Here is a 23,198-nt window from a genome sequence, read left to right as displayed (position 1 = left end):
TTGGGTTTGATGCTATTAAAGGGAAACACATAAGATAACCAATTCTTTAACTTAAATAATTTTACATTAAATATGTATGTATGTATGATATAAAAGTGTTTGCATACCATCAGAGTGTATATGTAGTTTATTCTAACCACAAGAAGAGTGAAACAAAATAACAACTTTGACGTTGAATCGACGATCGATCGAGATCGTCAATCATCAAAAAATATTCATATTACCGTGAAATATTATATCCAAAGATACCTATATATTCATCAAGAACTATCTGTAATGTACAAAACACAGTAGAGCTATAGGCAAATCGCATTAATAAGTTACTTTTTATTTGTCTTTATTCCTTCTTCGATTGGAATAATAATTTAATTAATTCATATTAAATTAGTTTGAAAAAAAAAACTTAATAAATATCTTTAAATTAAAAAATTAAATAAGATCTTACTATAAGTATTTCAAAATTCCGTTATACTCGGTGACACGCTACCGGTTTTCATGGTTTTAATCTCAAATTCTCGGCTATAAATCTAAAAAAAAACAGAAGTTAACAGGAATACTAATAGTATCTGCAAAGTATTAAATAATAAAATATTTTTTTCTAAAGTTTGGTCGACAGTTTTTTTTTAACCAGTTCTATTCGTTGATTTATATCTCTCGAAAGTTGATAAAGTTTTTATCAGTTAGTTGTGTTTAAGGTGATTATTAATTTTACAAATATATTTATTTAATAATATTGTACAACACAAGGCATTCTCTATCAGCTCATCTGAGGAAGTGCAGGAAAAAGCATTGTTAAAAAAAATGATACATCAAAATACATATAGTCACACTTATAATATACTAAAAGTCTAAAATTACAAAATTAAAGTTCGCTACAACTTTGTAATGTTAAGACTTAATAACAGTTTTTTTTTCTGTAAATCGCAGTATAATATTATGATATACATTACCAGTTTTAAGTTGTACATTTCTAGGGCTTCATGCCACCTTATATGACAATGCGATACTGTACCTTTGCATTATGTTACTTGTGTTACTATTTCATAAGAATATTGTAATGAGAAATTACGAAGGTGAATAAAATTTACGTCTCCTCACGTTTTTCTCACTTCATCGAATACGACATGGTACGATTTTCCACGGGTTGGCTTAATGTTGATTAATATTTGAATTTAGTGTTTCCACGGTGTCAAATTCTGGTTAGAAAGATTACGTAATTAAGTTTAATGTCACTAAAAACATTAAATACTACTTACATCAAAGAGATTGGCACACTGTATATTGTAAGTAACACGACAGTAATGTAATTGTTACAAACATAATATGTACGTTTTTTTTATATAAAAAAAAGTATTACAAAAATAATTATCTTAAATATATCCTCAAAGACTGACTGAGCTGTTTTTTATTAATAATACTTATAATGATGTAGAATTAATTGCTAGTAGATGTCTAATTAGTGAATAAATCTATTAATAGTGGGTATGTATATTGTATTATATTAATATCACTGATAAGATTGTAGATATATTTTTGACAGAAGAAGTATTTGTGTGTGTAAACAGTAAATACGTTTTGATATACTATTATACTGAGTATGATAATGTGATATTAAAAAAAATATTAGTTTTTATGATGTAAAATTTGAATTGAACCGTATAGAATGAATTTTATTAAGATGTTAGTACACGAATAGGATATTTGCAAACGGAACAAATTGATCCAGAGTACGTTTAGCAAAAATTAAAGAACTTATTTATAATATACTTTTTTATTAATAATAATTAATGATATTATGGTCGACATAGTTACCAGCGCAATGGTTACCGAGAATTTTGGGGGGCCCAAAACCGGACAAGCACCGGTGAATTGTCGGTTTTCGTTTTTAATTTATTATTTTATAATTTATCTCTTTAGGCGGTGAAGAAAATAGTCTTCAAGAAAGCTGCATGTGTCAGATAAAATTCTTATGTGTTTAGTGTATCCCACCAAGCTGTATGAGCTCTACACCTTTACCTCAAGTCTAAGCACAGTAGTGACACATTTACAATAAATTAAATAATTAATAGTTTTTATTTTAAATTGAAAAAAGGGTCAAATTTCTGTGCATTTTCTTTCAAGTGTAAGCGGAAGTGTAAATCACATTACGAGTATATTACACAGTACGGATAGCTACCTTCATATAATGATTTGTTGAGATCAAACATTAATTTCAATTCAGATTACTAATAAAGTGCGACATATATCATGTGACCTTGGTTGAACCGTGCTCCTGCTTTGTGTCGTTGACGCAGCCGGCGCTGGCGCAGGCATTGTTCTCTCAGCCTTGACACTTGCATAAGCGAAATAAACTCAAAAAGACAAAACTGTGTATTTTTAATATCAAAATATATTCATTTTAAAACAAATTAGCTGTAGTGAATTTTTAAACGAATATTATTATCACTTCTCTCATCGTCTTTAACTCAATTTGTATAATAAAATAATAAATAATAATAATAAATATTGGACAACATCACATACATTACTCTGATCCCAATGTAAGTAGCTAAAGCACTTGTGTTATGGAGAATCAGAAGTAACGACGGTACCACATACACCCAGACCCAAGACAATATAGAAAACTAATGAACTTTTTCTACATCGACTCGGCCGGGAATCGAACCCGGGACCTCGGAGTGACGTACCCATGAAAACCGGTGTACACACTACTCGACCACGGAGGTCGTCAATGTATAAAAATGTATAATAAATAAATGGACATACACGATATTATTACAAACGTGTTGTATTAAACCAATTTTATTATGAAATTAGAAACTTATATTAGAAACTTACATCTGATAGTAATGAGATGGACTATTATAAGAATTATACTGATGATACCTTGACTAGTCTAGGTCAACGCATCGACGGGAAATTAAAACATTCGTGATAGATAGTCGAAAAAAATTATGTTCATGTTCGAATTCCACGCTAATGAAGCAGGGCATACAGCTTATTTTTACGTATCAAGAAAATGTTTGTATTGGAACAATAAGTAGACCGTGTGTAAACTTGTAAAGAGCACCTGTTTAACGTTGTTTCTAAGTTTGTTTATGTGATCTACACTCTCGTCCCAGAACGTGTCAACACTTTCATTTCCAGGTAAATAAACTTTACCCAGTGTAATGATTTAGAATATTTATTTAATAAATATTGTGTAATTATTCATATAACGAGCTTGAACGAGTCACGTTACGAAATTGTACCTCTTTTGTTTTCGTTATTCCCATAATACGTAATTCGCACACATTTTTAAGTTTGCTATTGTAATTGCCTGTGATAATTAGTGTAAGTATGATATTTTAGTTCTTATTTATAGTTCTTGTATTTCATTATGATGTTTTAGAGAATAAGCAGGACTGTGTCTATATTTTATAGTGACAAATATAATGAGGTATTATAAATTAAAAGGCTAAATTATAGTCTGCTGATTGCTGTGAATTGCCTCGCATGTTTTACCTTCGGGTCACAGCAAATATTTTTAAGAAAATAGGTCTGCAGATACATTTGGGACCTGTTAGTCCTATTTTTTAAAGATAATCTAAATCAGCAGTGAGTTCCTGAGGGATACATCAAATATAAATGAAGACGTTGCCCTCAAACTGTTTGAAATACATGTGTTCTTAGTACTAAAATTAAAATCATCCAAAAACTTCTGGATTCGATAAATTAGAACGATCTTATAGCTATTTTTTATAAAATGTTAAATTATAAGCAAGCCAGTAGTAACAGGTGTTGAATTACGTACGTCTTCCAATATCTCTGTACTGAAGTATGTAAGTACTATGATTACAGAGATATATGTCATCCAATGTCAGGAAGATTTGGTTACTCTGATATTGTCATGCACAGCCAACCGTCACTAAAGTGTCCGTACTCAGGGTGAGATTGACTGACAGACACATTCATTGTAATAAACGTTATTCCATTGAAAGGAAATGGTATCTCTTTGGCCAACAAAACGCAAATCGTCAGGTTGTCAGGTTTAAGTTGACTCATCCTGATCCACGTAACGGATTAACCTCCTTTATCTAATCCGTGCCCTGAATGTTTCATGTAATCCTGATATGATTTTATAAAATTGCATTACTAATATGACGTAGGTAAATAAGAGCGTATATCATTTTTTCTTTAGAGCCTTTTTACCTCATACTTCAAGAGAATGCGCTCTTCTCAGTATTTCCTGAACAAAGTCTAAAACTTTCTAAGAACAATAGTAAACATGCGGCATACTTATCATCTTAACTACATCTTACTACATCTTAATAAACTAATTTTTATTTTATACATAACATAAATGTTAATTCACAATAGATCTAAAGGGACTAGCTGCCGGTAACCTAATACTTATATGCCGTATGTAGTCAATTCATAGAGGTATTAAGTGTTATCAATTCAGAACACACCATAGCATAATATCTAGGTTGTTCGAGGACAATAGCTACGGCTAGATAAGTAGCGCTTTGCGGGAAGCGAATATCACGCGCCGGCATTGTGTTAGATAGAACACGTCCGATATTATTTTTTCGAAAATCATATTCAACCAGCATGGACGATGATGCTTTGTTAATTACCCGACTACGGACTGTATATGATTTCACCTCGTATTTACTCGTATGTATTTATTGCTATTCATTATTTTAACAACAAATAGGATAAGGTGGTATAACAGATATACGACTACGGGGATCCCTCAATTTTTTTTCATAATTTATTATTATTCAATTAGTGACCCTGTATACCATTGTAGTTTCGATATATTTTATAAAAATTGGCATATTGTGTCTCTCACGGGTATTGTTAACGAGATTTATTATTTTATTAGGTCCTGAGAATATTTTCGTTATCATGAATAAACACGTACGGCCTGGGAGAGTCATCATGCCGTATTTCATTGAATTCAATATTCTGTGTTATCTGCTCGATATTTTCGCAGCCAAAAATTACGTTAACCAGCAGACAATTTATAAACATTCATACAAATTTTGTCAAATATCTCTATTTTAATTAATTTAACTTAAATTTTATGAAAATTTAATATGAGCCTACTATGATAGTTACACTTTTCGTGTACACTATATTGTATCTCTTATGTTAACAATTTATTTGATCTGATTCACTAAATTCAAGGTCAAATTGTTGACAATATTTCAAGAATAATAGTAGTAACGTTTAATCGATTGAGACTTTTATATTTATGTATTATATATTAATTAGAAACCTCACAACACAATATAATATTCAGTTTTCTCACAGTCAGTATAATATTATAGATCAGTTTAATGCTTCTATGTTGAATAAATAAGGAGTTTAAGTTTGATCTAGTTAGGTATTTAATAGCCTTGTACAAACTTTTGATTTTTATAGCATGTAAAAACTTTAGAAGAACCCCTTTAAGGCTTCACCTATAAGCTACATTTAAGCTGTAAGTCGATTTCTTGGACAATTTAACACCTGAATCCTAAATACTTTTAAAAGTTTGACATTTTGAAAGAAAAAAATGTATACTAAGGTATAAATAAAAAAAAATCGTTGAATTGTTTTTAAGTTACACGCTAATCAATTAATTGAATCAGAATGCGACAGCGAAATTTTTTAAAATTGTAATGTTCAGTAAACACATCTAAAAATCTAAATTATTTTATTATTGAATTGGCTTGTACAAGCACTTTTGAATTGTCATTTTACTAACTAAGTATGTAAGTGAAGCTAACACAGGTTACCTCTAACGCTGGAGCAATATTATTATCAATTGCTTGTAACCTTTTATTATTTATTATATACTTATAGTTACTATTTCTACTTCAAGTTACCTAAATTAATTTTAAAAATAAAAAAATAAATTAGCCAACATTTTAGTAGCACCTGGTGTCCGACAGTAATACTTAGAGCCTAGGGGACGACAGAAGCAGGTGCAGTGTTTTTTGTTGCGGAAACATTCTGTCATTCAACTTTTTTTATAAAAATATTATTAATTTATGTGATGACAAATTTTTAACAAATATAAACCGACTTTGAATGGGTCCAAACTTGAAGTATACCCTTGCCTAAAAAATAAAATAAGTTTCCAAATCGGTTCACAAATGACGGAAGTCTGAGGTGACAAATATTAAATAAATATTAAACCGAATTGAAAAGTTTTTTAAGTCAGTTAATAACTTGATATATAATATTGATTCTTAATTTGATTGAGAGTCAGACAGTGTGGCGATTAATATATAGACTTTAGAATATATGTACTGTACTAATTGATTGGCTACTATTTTGTTTCTGCAGAAATGTTTAAATAAACGATATTTATCTGTGGATTTTGCCCACATTTTTACACTTTACAATACCTTTTATTATTATTGATTGCTTTGGATAGTCCATGTCCATTTTAGCATCATCATTATTCGGTTAATCTTGAATCGAATGGTTTGTTTTTTACTCAATCTTAAATAGTAAGCTATAAGTTCTTCTGTATTATCGTTATTTTCTGTTTCCATAAATAAGTAACTTCTTATATAACAAACAGTTACATTTGGTTACTTAGTTTTCGGAAGGTGACTTCCGGACAAGTTGCCGCGGATTCTTTTACGTGCAGGTAATGATAAATATTTTTACGAATATAACTCGAAATTGCATCGCAATATAATAACTTTCAGGAATTCAACTTGAACGTAAGGAATACGACTATTCTAAATCTTAGTGAGACCAATAACAATATAATACATTAAGTCTCTATTATGCTATTTATTACAGTAATGTTAATTCTTTATGTATTAATCATATATGATGATGATGATGATGTACCTCTGATCGATTTTCGTCGCGGCGGCCTTTCTCGACGAAGAATAGCCAACTGAGCAGAATGAATTATATCGCAAAACTGTATGCACAAACACAGCTTTCATTTATATTTGTATAGAAGTAAGTTGTTTAACGACTTATATCCACTCCGTGGTAATGGACTATTAGCATTTCCAACTTTCAAATATCGTTTGATTCAAAAAATTTTGGATAGAAACCGAGGTTTGAACCCAATACCTCGGGATCAACAGCCTTATAAGATCAACGAGGTAGTCAATGCAGTAATGTAATGATAATCACCTTAATGTTATTATAATAAATAGTAAGTTAGTATACAAGTGTCACTTTTTGTTTCAATAACTTCTCGTTAATGATAAAATCACGTTAATAGCTTATTTTTTGTAATCATATTGCCATCATAAAACGTGAACTTATATTTTAAATTACCTCTCGGCATCCGATAAGTGTGAATTAAATAAAAATAAATATATGTTCAAAATTATTTAACAGTAATTAAAGGCTTGTTTAATTTGTTAATTTCCAAGATGTGCAAAGAGTTTGTATTTTCTGGAATGAAATGTATAAAACTTTTTGGTTTCTGAACTATCGGTGTATGTATATATATGCAATATAATTCGTCAAAAAAATCACCGAATAACTGTTATGGCAATAAATAAAACATTTTTTATAGAATGTGCATAGGCTAATATATATTTTATTCTCTAAATTTAACACAAGACAATAAACCATATTTTCGAATTAATAATAGTATGTCATTTTTTAGTAGCTTAAATTTTGTACCCAAAAGTGCTGCCAGAAGAATAGAAGTTCAATCCATAAAAGATTGGCGAGAACCGGTCAAACCTGATGGCCCGCATTTGTAAATGGAGTATCCGACGCTGATAAACGTTATATAAAATCCGTTAAAATTAATATTAACTCGATTAGGTATCTGCCTAAACTGTCTTTTGTTACCAAAGCAAAATAAAGTATTATGAAGTATTTCTACTTGGCAACCAGCAAGCTTTGTCTCCCACAAAGATGCTAATAATAGGGGTAGTGCATGTTATGTGTATCACGACATAAACAAAGAAAAATGAACATTAATACACACGATATAATTAAACATTAATATTGTTATTGTAAGTTTTTTTTTTAAATTTGTTTTTGATTTAATAAACACATTACAAAGTAAAGTAAAATATTTCTATTAAATATAAATTCCAGTAACTGTTCAAATAACTGATTACAACGAAAACAATAACTTCTGAAGGACTAGTATGTTATCGTAGTATACATAGTTACAAATTAGAATAGGTATTAAAGATAAAAAACTGAACAATCACCAATTACTCCAAAGTTTTTAATTAAATTGTGACTAGAATATTTGTATTTAAAATTTGACATATTTAAGTAAATTTTACTTACTATCTTTTCCAAAAATGATTTCCAATTTATTAGGCACTTCGAAACGTATTTTCATATCACTGGTTTATTTTAACAGTATGCAAGTTTATTCATATCAGGAATAAAAAAAACAAACGTTTCGAAATTTAAATTCAGTAGTCGAATTCAAATTCGCGCTTTGACCCGAACTAATGGCGCGCATCGGATATACTTCGGTGACAACGGAGCGCGGACTGAGCAGCGGCCGCGTCCTTCCGCATGGGATGCCTCCCGCCGCGCCGGCCTACATCTACTATACACTTAGCTGAATGCGGTTGAAGTGATGTAATCTACATGTGAGTCGTGACGAAATGAACAACAGATAGGATATATGACAACGTCACGTTTGATTATTATTAGGGGAACAATATTTTAGCGGGTAGAAGATAACTACTATTGGTGACAGATTTGACATTCATTAAACGAGAATCGCATAAGTCTCCCTACCCATAATCTGTTATAATAATTACTTTATAGCGAACATATCAATGTTTTACCGTAGACTAAATTGTGTAATAAGAATAAACAGTGACCGAAATATACTCTCGATTAGCTCTACACATACAAAGCTATTAATTAATTATTAAAATAAAAAAAAACCGAATATGTAATTAAGTTCTTTTATAATTTGAAGATCGTAAGTGAAGTAACAACTTAAACGAAGTAATAATTATGTAGAGTCAAAGATATTTAAGATTTATAGTCTGTAATGTATTTGAGTAGATTCAATTCAATTTTTTTCAGCATATTAAGTAATAACCAGGGTCAAATATATTTGGAAGACACACATAAATTACATGAAATTGTGACGGTAGTCATTCCATCTATCTGTCTATCCCAATGTAATGTAATATGATACGAACGCCTCTTAATGTTCTTATGGATGTAGTAGCCATTTTTGTTCATTTGAGTCTATTTCGCGGCCCAGGTAACACTGCAAAGCGCACGTGGCCCAAAGTCTACGTTGGCCAACATTGGTCTGAGGCTGCAGATATAAATTCAGGTTTATTAAGTTATTCCGACAACTAATTCTCAGTCGAAGAGTTTGGAAGTCATCAGTGTTAGCAGACGTGCCTCAAAAAGCAAATAAAGCCGTTAGTCCTGCGTCCGAATTTTCTACTGTCGTGTCGGTTTGCAGTCACATCGGATCAAAGATAAGGTCATTCCTGCCTTTGCGTATATTCTTCAGCGCAGTTGACTAGTCTCCATTGGGAATAGCAACTGTGGCCAAAATTACTCAGGTCACCATTAATTTGTAGTTTATTGAACAATTACAAATAAGTTAGTATTTGTACACTGATTTGTTATGGCCCAGTGGATAAAACACTTGAATCACTGAAAGAACTATAATATGTACTTTAATTTCCGTTCATAAATTCTATTCATATTCGGTGATGAAGGATGACATCAGAGGAAGATCGAGATCGAGGAAGCCTTTTTATGTCGGATGAAATTCTGCCACAAGTGCCATTGTGTATCCAACAACTCGCATTGGAGCATCGTGGTTAACTCCAACCCTTCTTATAAATGGAGGCTTTTATACAGCAGTGGGATATTTACGATCGAAAGTACGCAACATTTTATTTATATTTAAAAAAGTCGATCTATCTCTAGGGTGTCTTTATAATTATTCCGAATAAAACTACAAATTTAGTTTTTACATATGAATTAGGATTTTATTGTAATAGTAGAGTAGAATAAAGCCTTTATTTCAGTTCGTGAAGATCACTCCGTGGATCGGAAGAGCCGACTGAGTTAACTTTTGTTATGTGCACGCTTTACAGCACGCTTTTATGTTGGCAGGGTAGCTTATTTAGGGGGGTTGGTTACAAAGATTTATAAGGATTTAAAATATTTATTAAAAATATAATGATAGGATACCATTCAATGCATTCGCATTCGATTCTACAAATCGAATGGGAGTGTATTGAATGGTAAATTAATAGCAGGATTTTTTGAACGAATAATTTTAACGTATACATGACATCTGAATAGTTAAATATTACCGTGATACAGTATTTTTTTAAACAAAATTTCACGTGTGGCAGTTATTTGTTATGCAAACAAAATGATAAATAAAAACATATGAAGATTCATATACCTGAGTAAAGATCGATTATTTAAAGATGATAAAGTAGGTACGGATAATAAAAAATCATCTAACATATCAGTATTGATCGGATATTGTTAATGTTTAAATAACAATCATTTTATACATTATAAACTTTTCTTCAACCCTTTTTTGTAACGTCTGTCTGTTAAGCGTTTTCATTCGCTTTTTACCAATAGAAGTAAAAAAGCTGTGATGTTATAGTGGTTACAAGACGTGAATCTTAACCGAAGATGCTGAGTTATTACTGGGAGCAAGTATCACTGAATTTTATTAATGTTCTGAATTTGTATTTATAATCCATCTCGTACTCGGTGGTGAGGGAAAACATCATGCACGTGGAGGTTGAGAATATTCAACGTATGTCCACCAACCTGCATTGGATCAGCGAGGTGGAATAAACTCTAAAACTTCTCCTCAAAAGAGAGAAAGGCCTTTGCCTAGCAGTGAAAAACATCATGCCAACAGGAAATTTTACTAGCGTGCGCCACGTAAACCAATATAGTAACACGTGTAACGATATAGAATAGTTGTATGTAGAGCGTTAACCTACCCGTGCGAAGTACACGAGTAAGCTAGTATTAAATATGAGCATGCCTTCAAAACAATGACGAATACCGTATATACCCTTAAAGATTTGTTAAAATCTAAATGGGACTAATATGTTCTTATTAAATAAATAATAATTGGTAATTTCATATCATGCATTTTTATTTAATACATTTTTAATGACATAACAATATTAACGTTGCTAAGGAACAACATTATAAGAAAGGATATGACAACCCTCCGCCGCAATTGAACGTGGTATTAAAAGTGCTGAAAGCATTTGGTCTACATGTCGACGTATTATCTCTTTTTCATCTGTGACTATTTGATAGTGTAATTTTCCTAGTCGTTTTTGAATTGTTCCGAAAATCCACTTTTTATTTTAGCGTATACTCGAACTTGTACTCTGTCCCCCTCTTTAAATTGTTTATTTAAAATTATGTTTTCTTTTAATTGTACTCTATCATTTGTATCTCTTTCAAACATTGTATATAAATATGTCCTTATATTTCTGCCAAACCCTGGGGTTCGTCGCAAACAACACTTGACTGTAATTATTTTATCTATTAAGGTTCCTCGTTCCTGTTCCATAGGTTTTAATCTTCTTTTTATTGTTTGAACAAATCGTTCAGCTTACCCATTAGTAGCCGGATGATAAGGGGCTGAAGTCCTATGTAACACTCTTTGCTCAGTAAGAAAGTTTTTGAATTCATGTGATGTAAATTGCCGGCCATTGTCAGATACTAAAATGTTAGGAGCTCCAAAAGTTGAGAAAAGATCTTTTAATTTTTGTATGCACCATGAACTTGTAATAGTTTTCGTAGAAATTATTTCAACCCATTTAGTATATGAATCGACGATGATAAATAGGTAATGTCCACAAATTGGTCCAGCAAAATCAATATGTATTCGCTGCCATGGTTCTGTCGATTCTTCCCAATGGTGTATTGTAGGTTTGTTTAATTGTAATCTGCATGATCTACACGATTTAACTTTATTTTCTATATCTTTATCGATATTTCTCCAATAAACAAAACTTCGAGCCAACAATTTCATTTTAACTATACCAACATGTCCAGTATGTAATTCGTTTAACACAATATCTCGCAAACCTTTTGGAATAAATACTCGTGTACCTTTAAGTATGCAGCCATCTTGCATTATTGTTCATTATCATTGTAGCAAAAATTTCTTAGGGGTTTACCTGTTTGTAGTGCTTGTAATATCGGTTGTAATTCTTCGTTATGAATTGTTTCAGATTTAATTTTATCTATGCTAATTTGTAAAGTACTTATCTGTTGTAATTGATATATACTGTGTTGGTCTCTTTTACTCTTATTGCTCTGTTCGACGGGAAATCTAGATAAATAATCAGCATTTGAATGTCTTTCTGAACTTGTGTATTCAATTTCGTAATCAAACCCAGACAAAAAGTGAGCATATTGAAATAATCTCATAGTACTCATTGTAGGCAAGGTTTTATGTGGATGGAAAATTGTTGAGAGGTTTGTGATCCGTAACTAAAATAAATTTTCGACCGTAGCAGTAATGAAAAAACTTTTTTAATCCCCAGAATATAGCTGTAGCTTCCTTGTCAATCTGACTTTAATTTCTTTCACTTGATGATAAAGTCCTTGATGCAAAAGCTATAGGTCTCTCTGTTCCATCTGGTAGTCTATGTGATAAAACTGCGCCCAAGCCTTTAGGTGCGTCGGTAGCTAGCACTAACGGTTTGTTCTTATCAAAATGGATCAAACATCTTTCGTTTATGATTTCTTCTTTAATTTTCTTAAAGGATTCTTCACACGAACGTGACCAATAAAATGGAACTCCCTTCTTAAGTAATTCATTTAATGGATTAGAAATAGTAGCTAAATTTGGTATAAAGTTATTGTAATAATTCGTCATGCCAATGAAAGTTCTCAATTAATTTACATTAGAAGGACGTTCTGTACTTGTAATTGCTTTTACTTTTTCTTTACTCTTATGTAACCCGTCCTTATCAATTATGTGTCCTAAATACGAGACACTGCTTAAAAAAATTGCATTTCTCTTTATTCACCCTGAGATTATTATCCTTCAGCCTTTGTAGTACTTGATGTAATCGTTGTAATAATTCTCCTGAAGAACCTTGAATTATAATGTCGTCGAAGAAACATTTAACTCCTTCCAACCCTTGTAATTTAATACATTTTTAATGACATAACAATAATAACGTTGCTAAGCAACAACATTATAAGAAAGGATATGACAGGGACCAACCTCGAGTTACATTTCAATCAATTTCGATATAAAAACTTTCTTGTGTTTTCCAGTCGGCTATTGTAAATAAATTCTTTGTTACTTCTATTTTCATGAATTTTAAAATTAGGGCAGTATTGATTAATATGTTTTTTCCATTGTATGCATAAAATGGGCACATAAATAACTTTTTAATTGCATTTCACCTTAAGCAAAGTAGGCTAAATTTAAACAAACCAGTTTTAAACTTTATTGTATTTTTGACATAGTGTTTGTTTTAACGCCTGTGTTCTTCCTACTGTACTGTAACCGCTCTATTTATAACAACCGATGAGCGCAGACATATCCACCTACTTAGCTTGCATCTAGGAAGTGAATATTGCTCGTAAATCGACGTAAATCAATGAAAGAACATCTACCGCCTCATTTAACTAAAAACAGTGCTAAAATATTCCTATTTTCTTTGAACGAGTAGTTATTCTCTAAAAAAGGTGTAGCATTATGATGTGTAAATATTCCTTTCTGAAAGTAACTATTTTTATAATTATCTATGAAAATTTATCTTCACAATGTCTCTCTAACATGGAAAAATGTGTATCGGATTCGGATACCCGACTAATTATTGTTACATTTCGAAACAAAAATAATTCTCTTTATGTTAATTCAGAGAATAAACTGAATCAGTCACGAGTGTTTATCTTATTCACTTATATTACACACCTCAAAGATTGTCAGGTACTAATAGTATATATTAGAGATAGACAAAGCTTCGAGTCTGTCGATTCGCGTCAATCATAACAGCATTTGTCGAGATACGTTGTCATATTAAATTATTTATATTCAGTTATTCATAACTATGCTATTGTTTTCACCATACAATTTGAGCTACCTACCAATTCGTGTTTGAAATATATATTGTGGCTTTATAAAGCCTCATACATTACTTAGTGATTACCATAGTTCTTTGAGAACGATTTTTAAAGTGTAAATTACCACTAGTAAAATCTTATGCGACAGAAACCTAAGGTTATGAAACTAACACTGACCCCATGTTACACTTTCAGACAAAAACAATTGACGTTCCTTGGTATCGAAAACTTCGCATTAAATTTGGTTTAAATAAAGTATTGTTTAGATATTATATATATATTATATATATAAGAAATAAAATCTATCCGCACAATTTTCATAAATTTATCAGTGCTCTCTAGAATTTCCAGTAACTTCCAATTAAATCGACACGATGGCACTCTTATTCCAAGAATGAAAGATTAAAATTACAATGTTAGCCACGATGGTATTCAGTAAAAGTCGGAACCGGAGGAAAGACATGACAATGCGGACAGCAAACAAAAGCCGGCGGACTGCGGCTCGAATAGCAATCAGGCTAGCCGCGTGCCTCATTGGCAGCCTACGCCTTGATTCGGACCTCCACACAATAAATTTTGAGTAATACAAGGTCTTTCCTCTATTTCAAATGAATATAAACATAATGACATATCAGTTTATTTTTCTTAAATTTTAATAATAATTAAAGAAAAATCATGCAGTTCATGTGATGGATAAAATAAAGGCGTCCTAAAGATATCTTACAAAAATAATTAAATTAATAAATGGTCGAAGTTCGACTACAAACGGTAGTTTTAATTATTACCTTGTTATTTACAATAAGCACCAGAGCTTTTTAAAACATTGGTTACGTTGTACACAACTAATAAATAAATTTTAGGACGATAACTAATTATATTGACCAGATCGAGTACAAGTTGAATTATTTCATTCGGCCTTGAGTTTTATTTACAATTGTCGAATCATCGTCGATGGTTCCAGTGTAATTAACGATTGAGATCTCCCCAGACGTAAAATTTATAATTTAAAATATGTTCTAATTAAAAATACTAATAAACAAACGAGTCTTGTTTTTCTTATATTTTAAGCTCATTGTAGTAGTTAAACGATGGCGATCTAAAGCTATTATAATTAAGAAACAAGTGGCGTGCAATCCGTTATTAAACTTTGTTAACTACATAACATGACATCTGAGGACATCTGGACTAATAAGTTATTTAAAAGTATATAGCGTTCAACAACTGATTGATGATGAAGTTACTTGACTCCAAATTATACTACATACATAAGAGGGTCAGTAAGCAATACGAGTAAATATTGTTTCCGATGTTTAATCCTGATCCATCAAATCTGTATTTGAGCATATTAGAGTAAGATTGGTTTAAAAAATATTGTAAACAGTTTAACAAGAACTGAATTCCTTATTAGGACTTAATTTTAAAACAAAGAATTGTTTGGAAAAAAACAGAAAATTGTTTGGAACGACATTGTTTTACCCCGAACTGAAGAGAAAATGCTATATAATGTAATGTTCGCATGTATACATACATATACAAAAAAAAAAAAAACAAAATAATAAATTTATGATAATCTTGTACATACAAAAACACATGTCTTTATTTATTAATTGAAATAAAGACAACTTCGAAATGTTTCCTCAAAAATTTAGGACAATTTCGCCCAGTTAAAAAAGGTAAATATATTACAAATTTTCATAAAAATCGGTTTGTTTAAATAACTTACGATTAGACAGAGAACTTCGTGCACGTTTAGTGTTGCACTTCCAAAACTTCATATCGTCTGTCACCGAGGTCAGCGAGTGAAGAGATGACACCGAACGCGCCCACAAAGGCAAGTAGCCATCGTCAAACTGCCCGATTGGGGACGAAACAATGACTTTTGTTTACAAATGGTTGACGCGGAGAATTTAATGAATTACTAAGTGAAGTGGTCGGAGCAATGAGACGAACAGCACGAGTGCGACGAACATACACCCCCGACAGACAATCTCCGGTTGTAACTCCGCACTGCATAGGATGGCGTGGGTGCGATCCAGATCAGACCTTTGTCGACCTGGAATCCGCTAATGTAAATACATAGACAACACTGTTTTTATTTTATTTATTATCTTATCTTTTTTTGTGAAATTATAATTGATTGTCTTGAAATTTTATTCTATGTCACGTAGGCTATATTATTATAAGCCCACATGTGGCGATAGATCAATTTTATTTAATGAAAGAAAGAGTAGCGTAAAAAAGTTTATTTTCTATCACATCATGTCTTCCTACTTTTAAAAATTTGGGAGCAAATGCCAAACATCACGCTAAGAGCAACCACTACGATTCGAAGCAAGCTTAAGAATTATTAAAAATGATAAAATTTGAGTTTAAATCATACATATAATATAGCCCTTTCAGAAAAATTAAGTGATAAATCTGTTTACATTCCTAAATATGAAAAGATAACTTTAAGTTGTCGATGGTGTATAAAACAATAACCAATGTATAATATTGACACAATTAGACAAAATAAGTGGGGGAAAAACAAATAGTCTGACAAAAATGACAAAATAAGCACATAAACCCTTCAATTTATATAACATAATTGTTATAAAAATTTCAATTCTTGAAACGAATTTATAGATTTATTTTAAGAAATTAGTCTTGTCATTTTTAATTATAAAGTAATTCTTTGATAGTTCTTGCTTCGAACCTTACGAATAGACAAGGGAGATTAATAAATATTTGCCGTTTTATAAAGTTACAGGTACACAATCTTATTGCAAGTTACGAATTTGATTTTAATGTAATGGTAATACAACCTGTATTTTTATGTAAAAATGTGTTTTTTTTTTTGTATACTAAGTTTTTACGCTGCAGCTAAATCTTTTTAGTTATACAATATGATATATATATTTTATGGATCCTTGTTACTAATTTATTTATTAACCTCTCTCGGCCATTGCACTATAAAATACACGGTAAGCATACGTTCTAGGCACAATTCTGTACTGTCTATAGTAATTATATCGATTACACACTTACGGATCTAAAAAAATTATATTTATCTTAACTTAAAATACAGTGAGATTTTCATATTTTAATCCATGATAATAAAATATTTTAATAATGTATATGATATGAAAATAACTTCATTGAAATGCCCAAATAGTTTTTGTCGTAAGAATTCTTACGAATTCCTCAAAGATTGAAATTGCCACAATCATCCTGCATATAGCAGCCACAGCATTTCTATCGTGGTATAATATATTAAGTCTTAAAGGTAAATCGATTACAATTCATTTACTTCTCAAATATATTAGGGACTAAAATTATAAGGATAAAGATAATTTCTGCTTTTATGCCACGGATAATAACAATAGCACGAGAGTTGGCGACCACTTGAAACTAACATGAAGTACTTGATGACATACAAGTTTTTATTAGCAGGAATGGCGCGGTTCCGATATAAGCATCTATTTTATTTATTATTTTAATCAAAAATGACTTATAGTTTGTTAAAAGGTGTTTGTACGGTGTTCAAATATCTAGATTTATGATAAAAATAACAGATGATGCTCTCAGTAAAATTTACCCGTCCGACCCGCCTTAGTTGATAGCAGGAGTAAATATAAATGAAAACATGTATACACTTGTCACAAAATTTCGGCTATGGCATCCTTAAATAATACCTTAAGGACTAAAGGCTTAAGCATTTGCGAAAACGCACTGTTTTCTCTCGCACAGTCCATTGGGACGGCAAACACAAAATCCGGTATGACAGTGGATTAGAAACCTCGGAATACCACTAGACCAACAAGGCAGTAGAAAGATGAGTTGTAGGGAAAATATTATTTAAAGTATGATTTCTTATTTTTCTACACTTAAATCACATATACTCATTAATTGGCTCATACACGTTAGTCAAAGCAGCTGCCAGCTCTCGGTATATAGTGTTTAGCAGATTGTTACAAGACTCACGAGGCTAAGCTATGAAATACTGCCAATGGCTCAAATTCTATATATAATAAATATAATGATTTAGACATATTCAGTAATGACCCATCAATAATCACACAAGGTAGAATAATTATTGCATTGTGGTCCTTCCTCATTACAACTATTCATCATTTAACTTTAACAAACGACACAATTCATTACACACATCTATTTCAAATAAACCTTTGTTTTAATTTAGGTAGAGCAGTCTTATATATTTAACTCACCTTATTATTTGAATGTACAAAACTTAAAATCATGTTTAAGATACAACGCAAGTGTTTTACATTCCTCTCAAGAATGTCTTTTAATTTCATTAAGCAGTGTTTTTTAAGTATAAAAGATCATGATTTGACTTAAAAATGAGTGACTAAACTGTCAAAAAACAAAAACTCTCTTTTTTGACCATTACCTACAATGATAAACATTTACTACTAGGTTAAATACAAGTCAAGAAAAATTATATAAAAAAAAAACAGAATTTATCTGAATGTAATTCATAAATGTCAGTGAAAAATTATCATTTTGCTTTGTAAACAATAGGATCTGCAACCAGAGGCTGATCAATGACATTGATTGAATGTTTTGTGTAACAAGTCTAGTTTTCACTCTATCACCTTAGCCTAAAGCTGCAAACACTAAAACTGCAGTGTATAAGAATCTATTTATTTCACTCATACCCTTCAATACACCATTCCTTGAATACTATCTCATGTATGACATTTTTAACTTGATATGTATTAAAAGTACAAAATATAGACATGATTCCATTGAACGCCATGAAAACTTTGAGAACACTATAATACTTTCTACTCTTCTACATGAAACAATTAAACACCAATCATATCAAGGAATTACAAGTCCACGTCATAATATGAAGGCACTGCTTTTTTTAAAATTAAAATACATGTAATTTTGTGATGAGCAAATAATTAGATAGAAAAAAAATAAAATGTATAAAACAATACATCAATACAGTTTTATTAACCTAGATTTCTACAACGCAATCGGAGAGCACACATTCTTATGTATAATAAAGATGAACAGGCAGATTTCTCAGTAGGTTCAATATATGTAAAAGAATTTAAAGATATTTACTTCCTAAAAATATACACTATAATTAAAATATCCAATATTTAAAATAATAACATAAAAATAATTTTAACTGCCCATTCTTCTACATTATCATAAAAATAAACTACATAGCTAATGCTAATAATATTGTGTAAATATGATTAAATTTATACTTATTAATAGTTGTTAAATCAGTTTATAAACCAATACTGAAAAGGTGTTACCTAAGTATCTTTGCAAACTTATTGCCAAAGTTACAAATGGCTTCAAATAATTACATAGTCAATCATAGTTTTAGTGGGATATCTATGTAAACAGTTCAGTCATAACGAGATCTCATGTTACGTAAACATGTTTATACCCACTCTCTGTTCCTCACATTTTGTGGATACATTGACAGAGGATAGTGTGTTTTCTTGTCAATGTCTATACCAGGCTCCTTGGACTCTTGTTTGGAAGTGTGAGACGGGAGTAACAATATATGCCTGTTGCGGTTGTTGCACTACAGCTAGAGGGATCACTTGCTGAGCCATTTCAACTGGTTGTCCGCTATCTTCGGACACACCAAGTGGTTGAACACAATGTTGCTGTGATACTTGCTGTACTCCACCAACCTGTTGCGTCAGCACTTGTTGGTGTTGACTCACTTGCGGGACCAGCATTTGCTGCTGCATTTGTTGCTGCTGTTGTGGCTGTTGTTGATGTATAACAACATGAGGTCCTTGGTTCTGCATCTGTTGATGCTGTTGCACTTGAACTTGTTGAACTTGCTGTTGTTGTTGTTGCTGCTGTTGCTGTTGAACCTGTTGTTGCTGCTGTTGTTGTTGTTGTTGAGCTTGTTGTTGTGCCTGTTGTTCCCTTTCATGCTCTTCCTTTTTCTTTTGCTCGATAGCTGCTTTTTTAGCTTCTGCTTTCTCCTTTTCTTGTTGTATTCTGATAGGGTCCTTGTTTTTGTCATATGACATACACTTACCACTACGGAATGGAACCATGTCTTTAGGAATTTCCTGTTTCTTTGTTGCAAATTTAACATGAGGAAATTGATCTTTCATGAAAGCTCTAAATGTTGAGTAACCCATAAGTTTTACTCCTGGTTCTAATATTTCCCCATATTCTTTATACGCTTCAAACAAGTGCTTCCTAGAATCACCTTGTATTATAACAGTCTTACTAGCTTTTTTACCTTCTCCTGAAGGTTGTACATCTTTAGGAGAACTTGCATGTTGTTTAAGATATTCTTTTAAGAAGTTTGTTGCATGTTTGTAAATATCAAGTGTGAATGTGTTATATGGTTTCTTACCAACATTTCCGTGTATCCTTGGAGCCACTCCATGCGTCATGACATGCTGCCTGATTCGTTTGAGCTGATAATGGGTAACATTCTCTAGATACAAAAAAGCTTCTAAGCAAACTTTTCTGCCTTGATACACGTAGCAAGCTCTCAGTCTCCTCCTGACCTTGTGTCGGGATGTTTCAGCTGGATTTGCCAAACTAGCCATGGTGATACCCATTAAATACATATCATGTTCACTTTTCGTCAGTTCTGCAATATTTAACCGATGGCGATATACAGCTTCCGGATTCAGCCCTCGATAGCAATTATCTTTACAATCACAACCTCTTTTCAATCTTTCTTTAACCTGAAATATAATTTAAATTTTATTTTATCATTAATATTTAAGACTTATGACAAAAAATATTTACAATATTTTTATGTTTATTAAAATAAAAACATTTTAATTTAAAGCAATTATCATTAAAAACTTACAATGTATATTATTCATATTTATTTGTCATGAGAATGTAACTCAAGAAACATAATCATTATCAGTTCAATAAGGAAATTAATTTATGCAATCTAAATGTATATTTTAAATAAAGTCTTATAGTCAGTCACCTGTGTTGGATTATCTTCCAGTTTATTGTCAAGAACCTCTTCATCGCTATCTGACTCAGCCATTTTTTTCTTCCGTTTTGTGCCGGCTTTTTTTTCAACTTTGGGCTTTGTTTCAACATCCATGTCAGCACCTTCCACATTTGTCTCAAATTCAATACTATATGAGCCTGGAATCCCTTGCAAGTTACCATCACCATTTTCCACTTGGATAGTATGTCCTTGCCAGAGAACCTGAAAAATTATTTCAGATTGATCTTAAAATTGTTTTTGGTTGGTTTAAAAACTAAATATTTTCGAAATTAATATTGATATACATCATGGAGTAATAACAATTTAAACACAAAATACCTGTTCCTGATGTCCATTATAATTGTGTTGTTGCATATTTTGAGTACCACCAAGTTCAAATACAGAATGTTGACCCATCACAGGGGTGTGCCATTGTGCACTCTCGCCGTATTCGCCGCCGCCGTTCTGGTCCGATGGTATAGACACAATTATAGCCTCTTTGCTGTCTACACTTCGTCGTTCTACCGATAAAAGGGAATGCAGGACTTCGCTCGCTTCTTTCTCAGCAGGATTCACCACTTCCATCTTCTCAAAAGACATTATTCTTCCTCGGCGCTACACTACAAGCGAACATTCACGTCAAATCACATGTACTTACTTACATACGTGTATGTACAATGGACATTGAGCGATATGACAAACCCGCCCCGATCGTTTTAAGAATCTACAACCCCACGATTCTCTCAAGAAAACCGCGATAACTTTTCAAATTCATGTAAATAAACATAACAAAAACCGTGCAATTATTAACCTTAATCGCGTTTTTTAAGTTTCATTATCGCATAGCGGATCGAACTCCCGTGGAATATTGGGCCATATAGTCATAGCAGAGAAAGAATCAAACTCACCTTTTTCGCGTTATTTGCACAACTTAGACACTTTAAAGTATACTCCACTGATTACTCCTTTGGTATTGATTGTTTTACTTCACTTCATTTTGATATTATAGTCATAATTGAAGAGAAATTTACAAATATTTCACAAAATTCACGGAAGCAATATGGCGATACACTTTCCGTGAATAAAATCGGAGGACGCCGTAGAACATGTCGTTAGTACAGTGCGCGACCGCGGTATGTCGCTGTCGTCTATGTTTCCGTATCGACACTTTTTGATTTTAAGGCGCGGCATTTTTTAAATATTTTTTTATTCAAATACTGTTTAAATACATGATAGAATAATATTTTCTATGTAAAAAAACATATTTAACAAAATTATTTCATCAAATTAGCTCTGCCGATACTTTTAAATATTGGATTGCTGTATTTTAAAGTTTAATATACATTCAATTGTTTTAAATTTACCAGATTTAATTTCAAATAAATTAAAACAAAATCGTAAAACGTATAAATTATACACATTGACTCAGCACATACATAGGTATATTGGTTTAACTACGACTTTAAAATAAAACATGGTCATAACAATTCACTTATGAGGATTCATCTAGGATTGTATCTTCAATCTTTTATATCTGGATGATATATTGTACATATTTTTTTCGTGGTGATAACTATTTGCTTGTATTTTTTTTTGCAAATCGATGCATATATAAAAAATTTTTTTTTTTAATTTCATAGTCTATTTATGTATAAATATTTACAGCAATGTTTTAATGTGAAAAAATAAAAGTACCTACACATTTTAATGATTAGTATCAGTCCTTGAAAATATCAGATACATTTTTTTTGTATAAAGTATCACCTATCAGGCTACTGGGAAGGGTCCGCACTGGCGTGGAACAAAATGAAACGTTCAACTCCCATCCGTTCGTTTGGTATCAATATTTTTCATACATGTTATGCTATGTAATAACCGGGGGGATATTCGCCATGTTTCCTGGTAGTTGGCTTCGGCGTCCATCAATCAATACCTCTTCAATACTTACTTACACGATGAGTAAACGTAAAAAGTATCAATGGATATCGTTTAAGAATATAATATTTTCAAAGACAACGTGTTATTTATATTGAGATTATTCGGCAGAAGGGCCTGCGAAACGATTATATATAAAAAAAAGAAAACCATAGAAACTATGTCTATAGTAATAAATAGAGAGATGGAGAGCGTGAATTGCGTGAATTTCATGTCCTTGTAAGGAATAAAGAGGATTTCGGATTACTTC

The 23,198-nt window shown here is 31.5% G+C and overlaps 2 protein-coding genes across 8 annotated transcripts in view; both read right to left on the bottom strand.

Moving 5' to 3' along the window:
- LOC113401434 (guanine nucleotide exchange factor DBS-like) overlaps positions 1-23,198 on the bottom strand; it is a 79,522-nt gene that overhangs the window by 54,480 nt on the left and 1,844 nt on the right. Inside the window, exon 1 of one of the 7 annotated variants that reach the window (XM_026641380.2) lies at positions 8,266-8,498. The exons of the other annotated variants lie outside the window; for them this stretch is intronic. Coding sequence (XP_026497165.1) covers positions 8,266-8,320 — 55 coding nt within the window. The 5' untranslated portion in view covers positions 8,321-8,498. Of the gene's footprint in view, positions 1-8,265; positions 8,499-23,198 lie in introns of those variants that run through there. 7 annotated transcript variants of the gene reach the window in all.
- Positions 18,679-22,131, bottom strand: LOC113401436 (uncharacterized). The gene is made up of 4 exons (XM_026641388.2): positions 21,922-22,131; positions 21,353-21,633; positions 21,005-21,235; positions 18,679-20,747 (listed from the first exon to the last, which is right to left on the bottom strand). Exons 2-4 carry the CDS (start codon positions 21,611-21,613, stop codon positions 19,527-19,529), a joined length of 1,713 nt encoding a protein of 570 aa, XP_026497173.1. The 5' UTR covers positions 21,614-21,633; positions 21,922-22,131; the 3' UTR covers positions 18,679-19,526.

This window comes from Vanessa tameamea, chromosome 2, assembly GCF_037043105.1.
Source record: "Vanessa tameamea isolate UH-Manoa-2023 chromosome 2, ilVanTame1 primary haplotype, whole genome shotgun sequence".
NCBI lineage: Eukaryota > Metazoa > Arthropoda > Insecta > Lepidoptera > Nymphalidae > Vanessa > Vanessa tameamea.
This window is presented reverse-complemented; position numbering and strand designations above follow the sequence as displayed.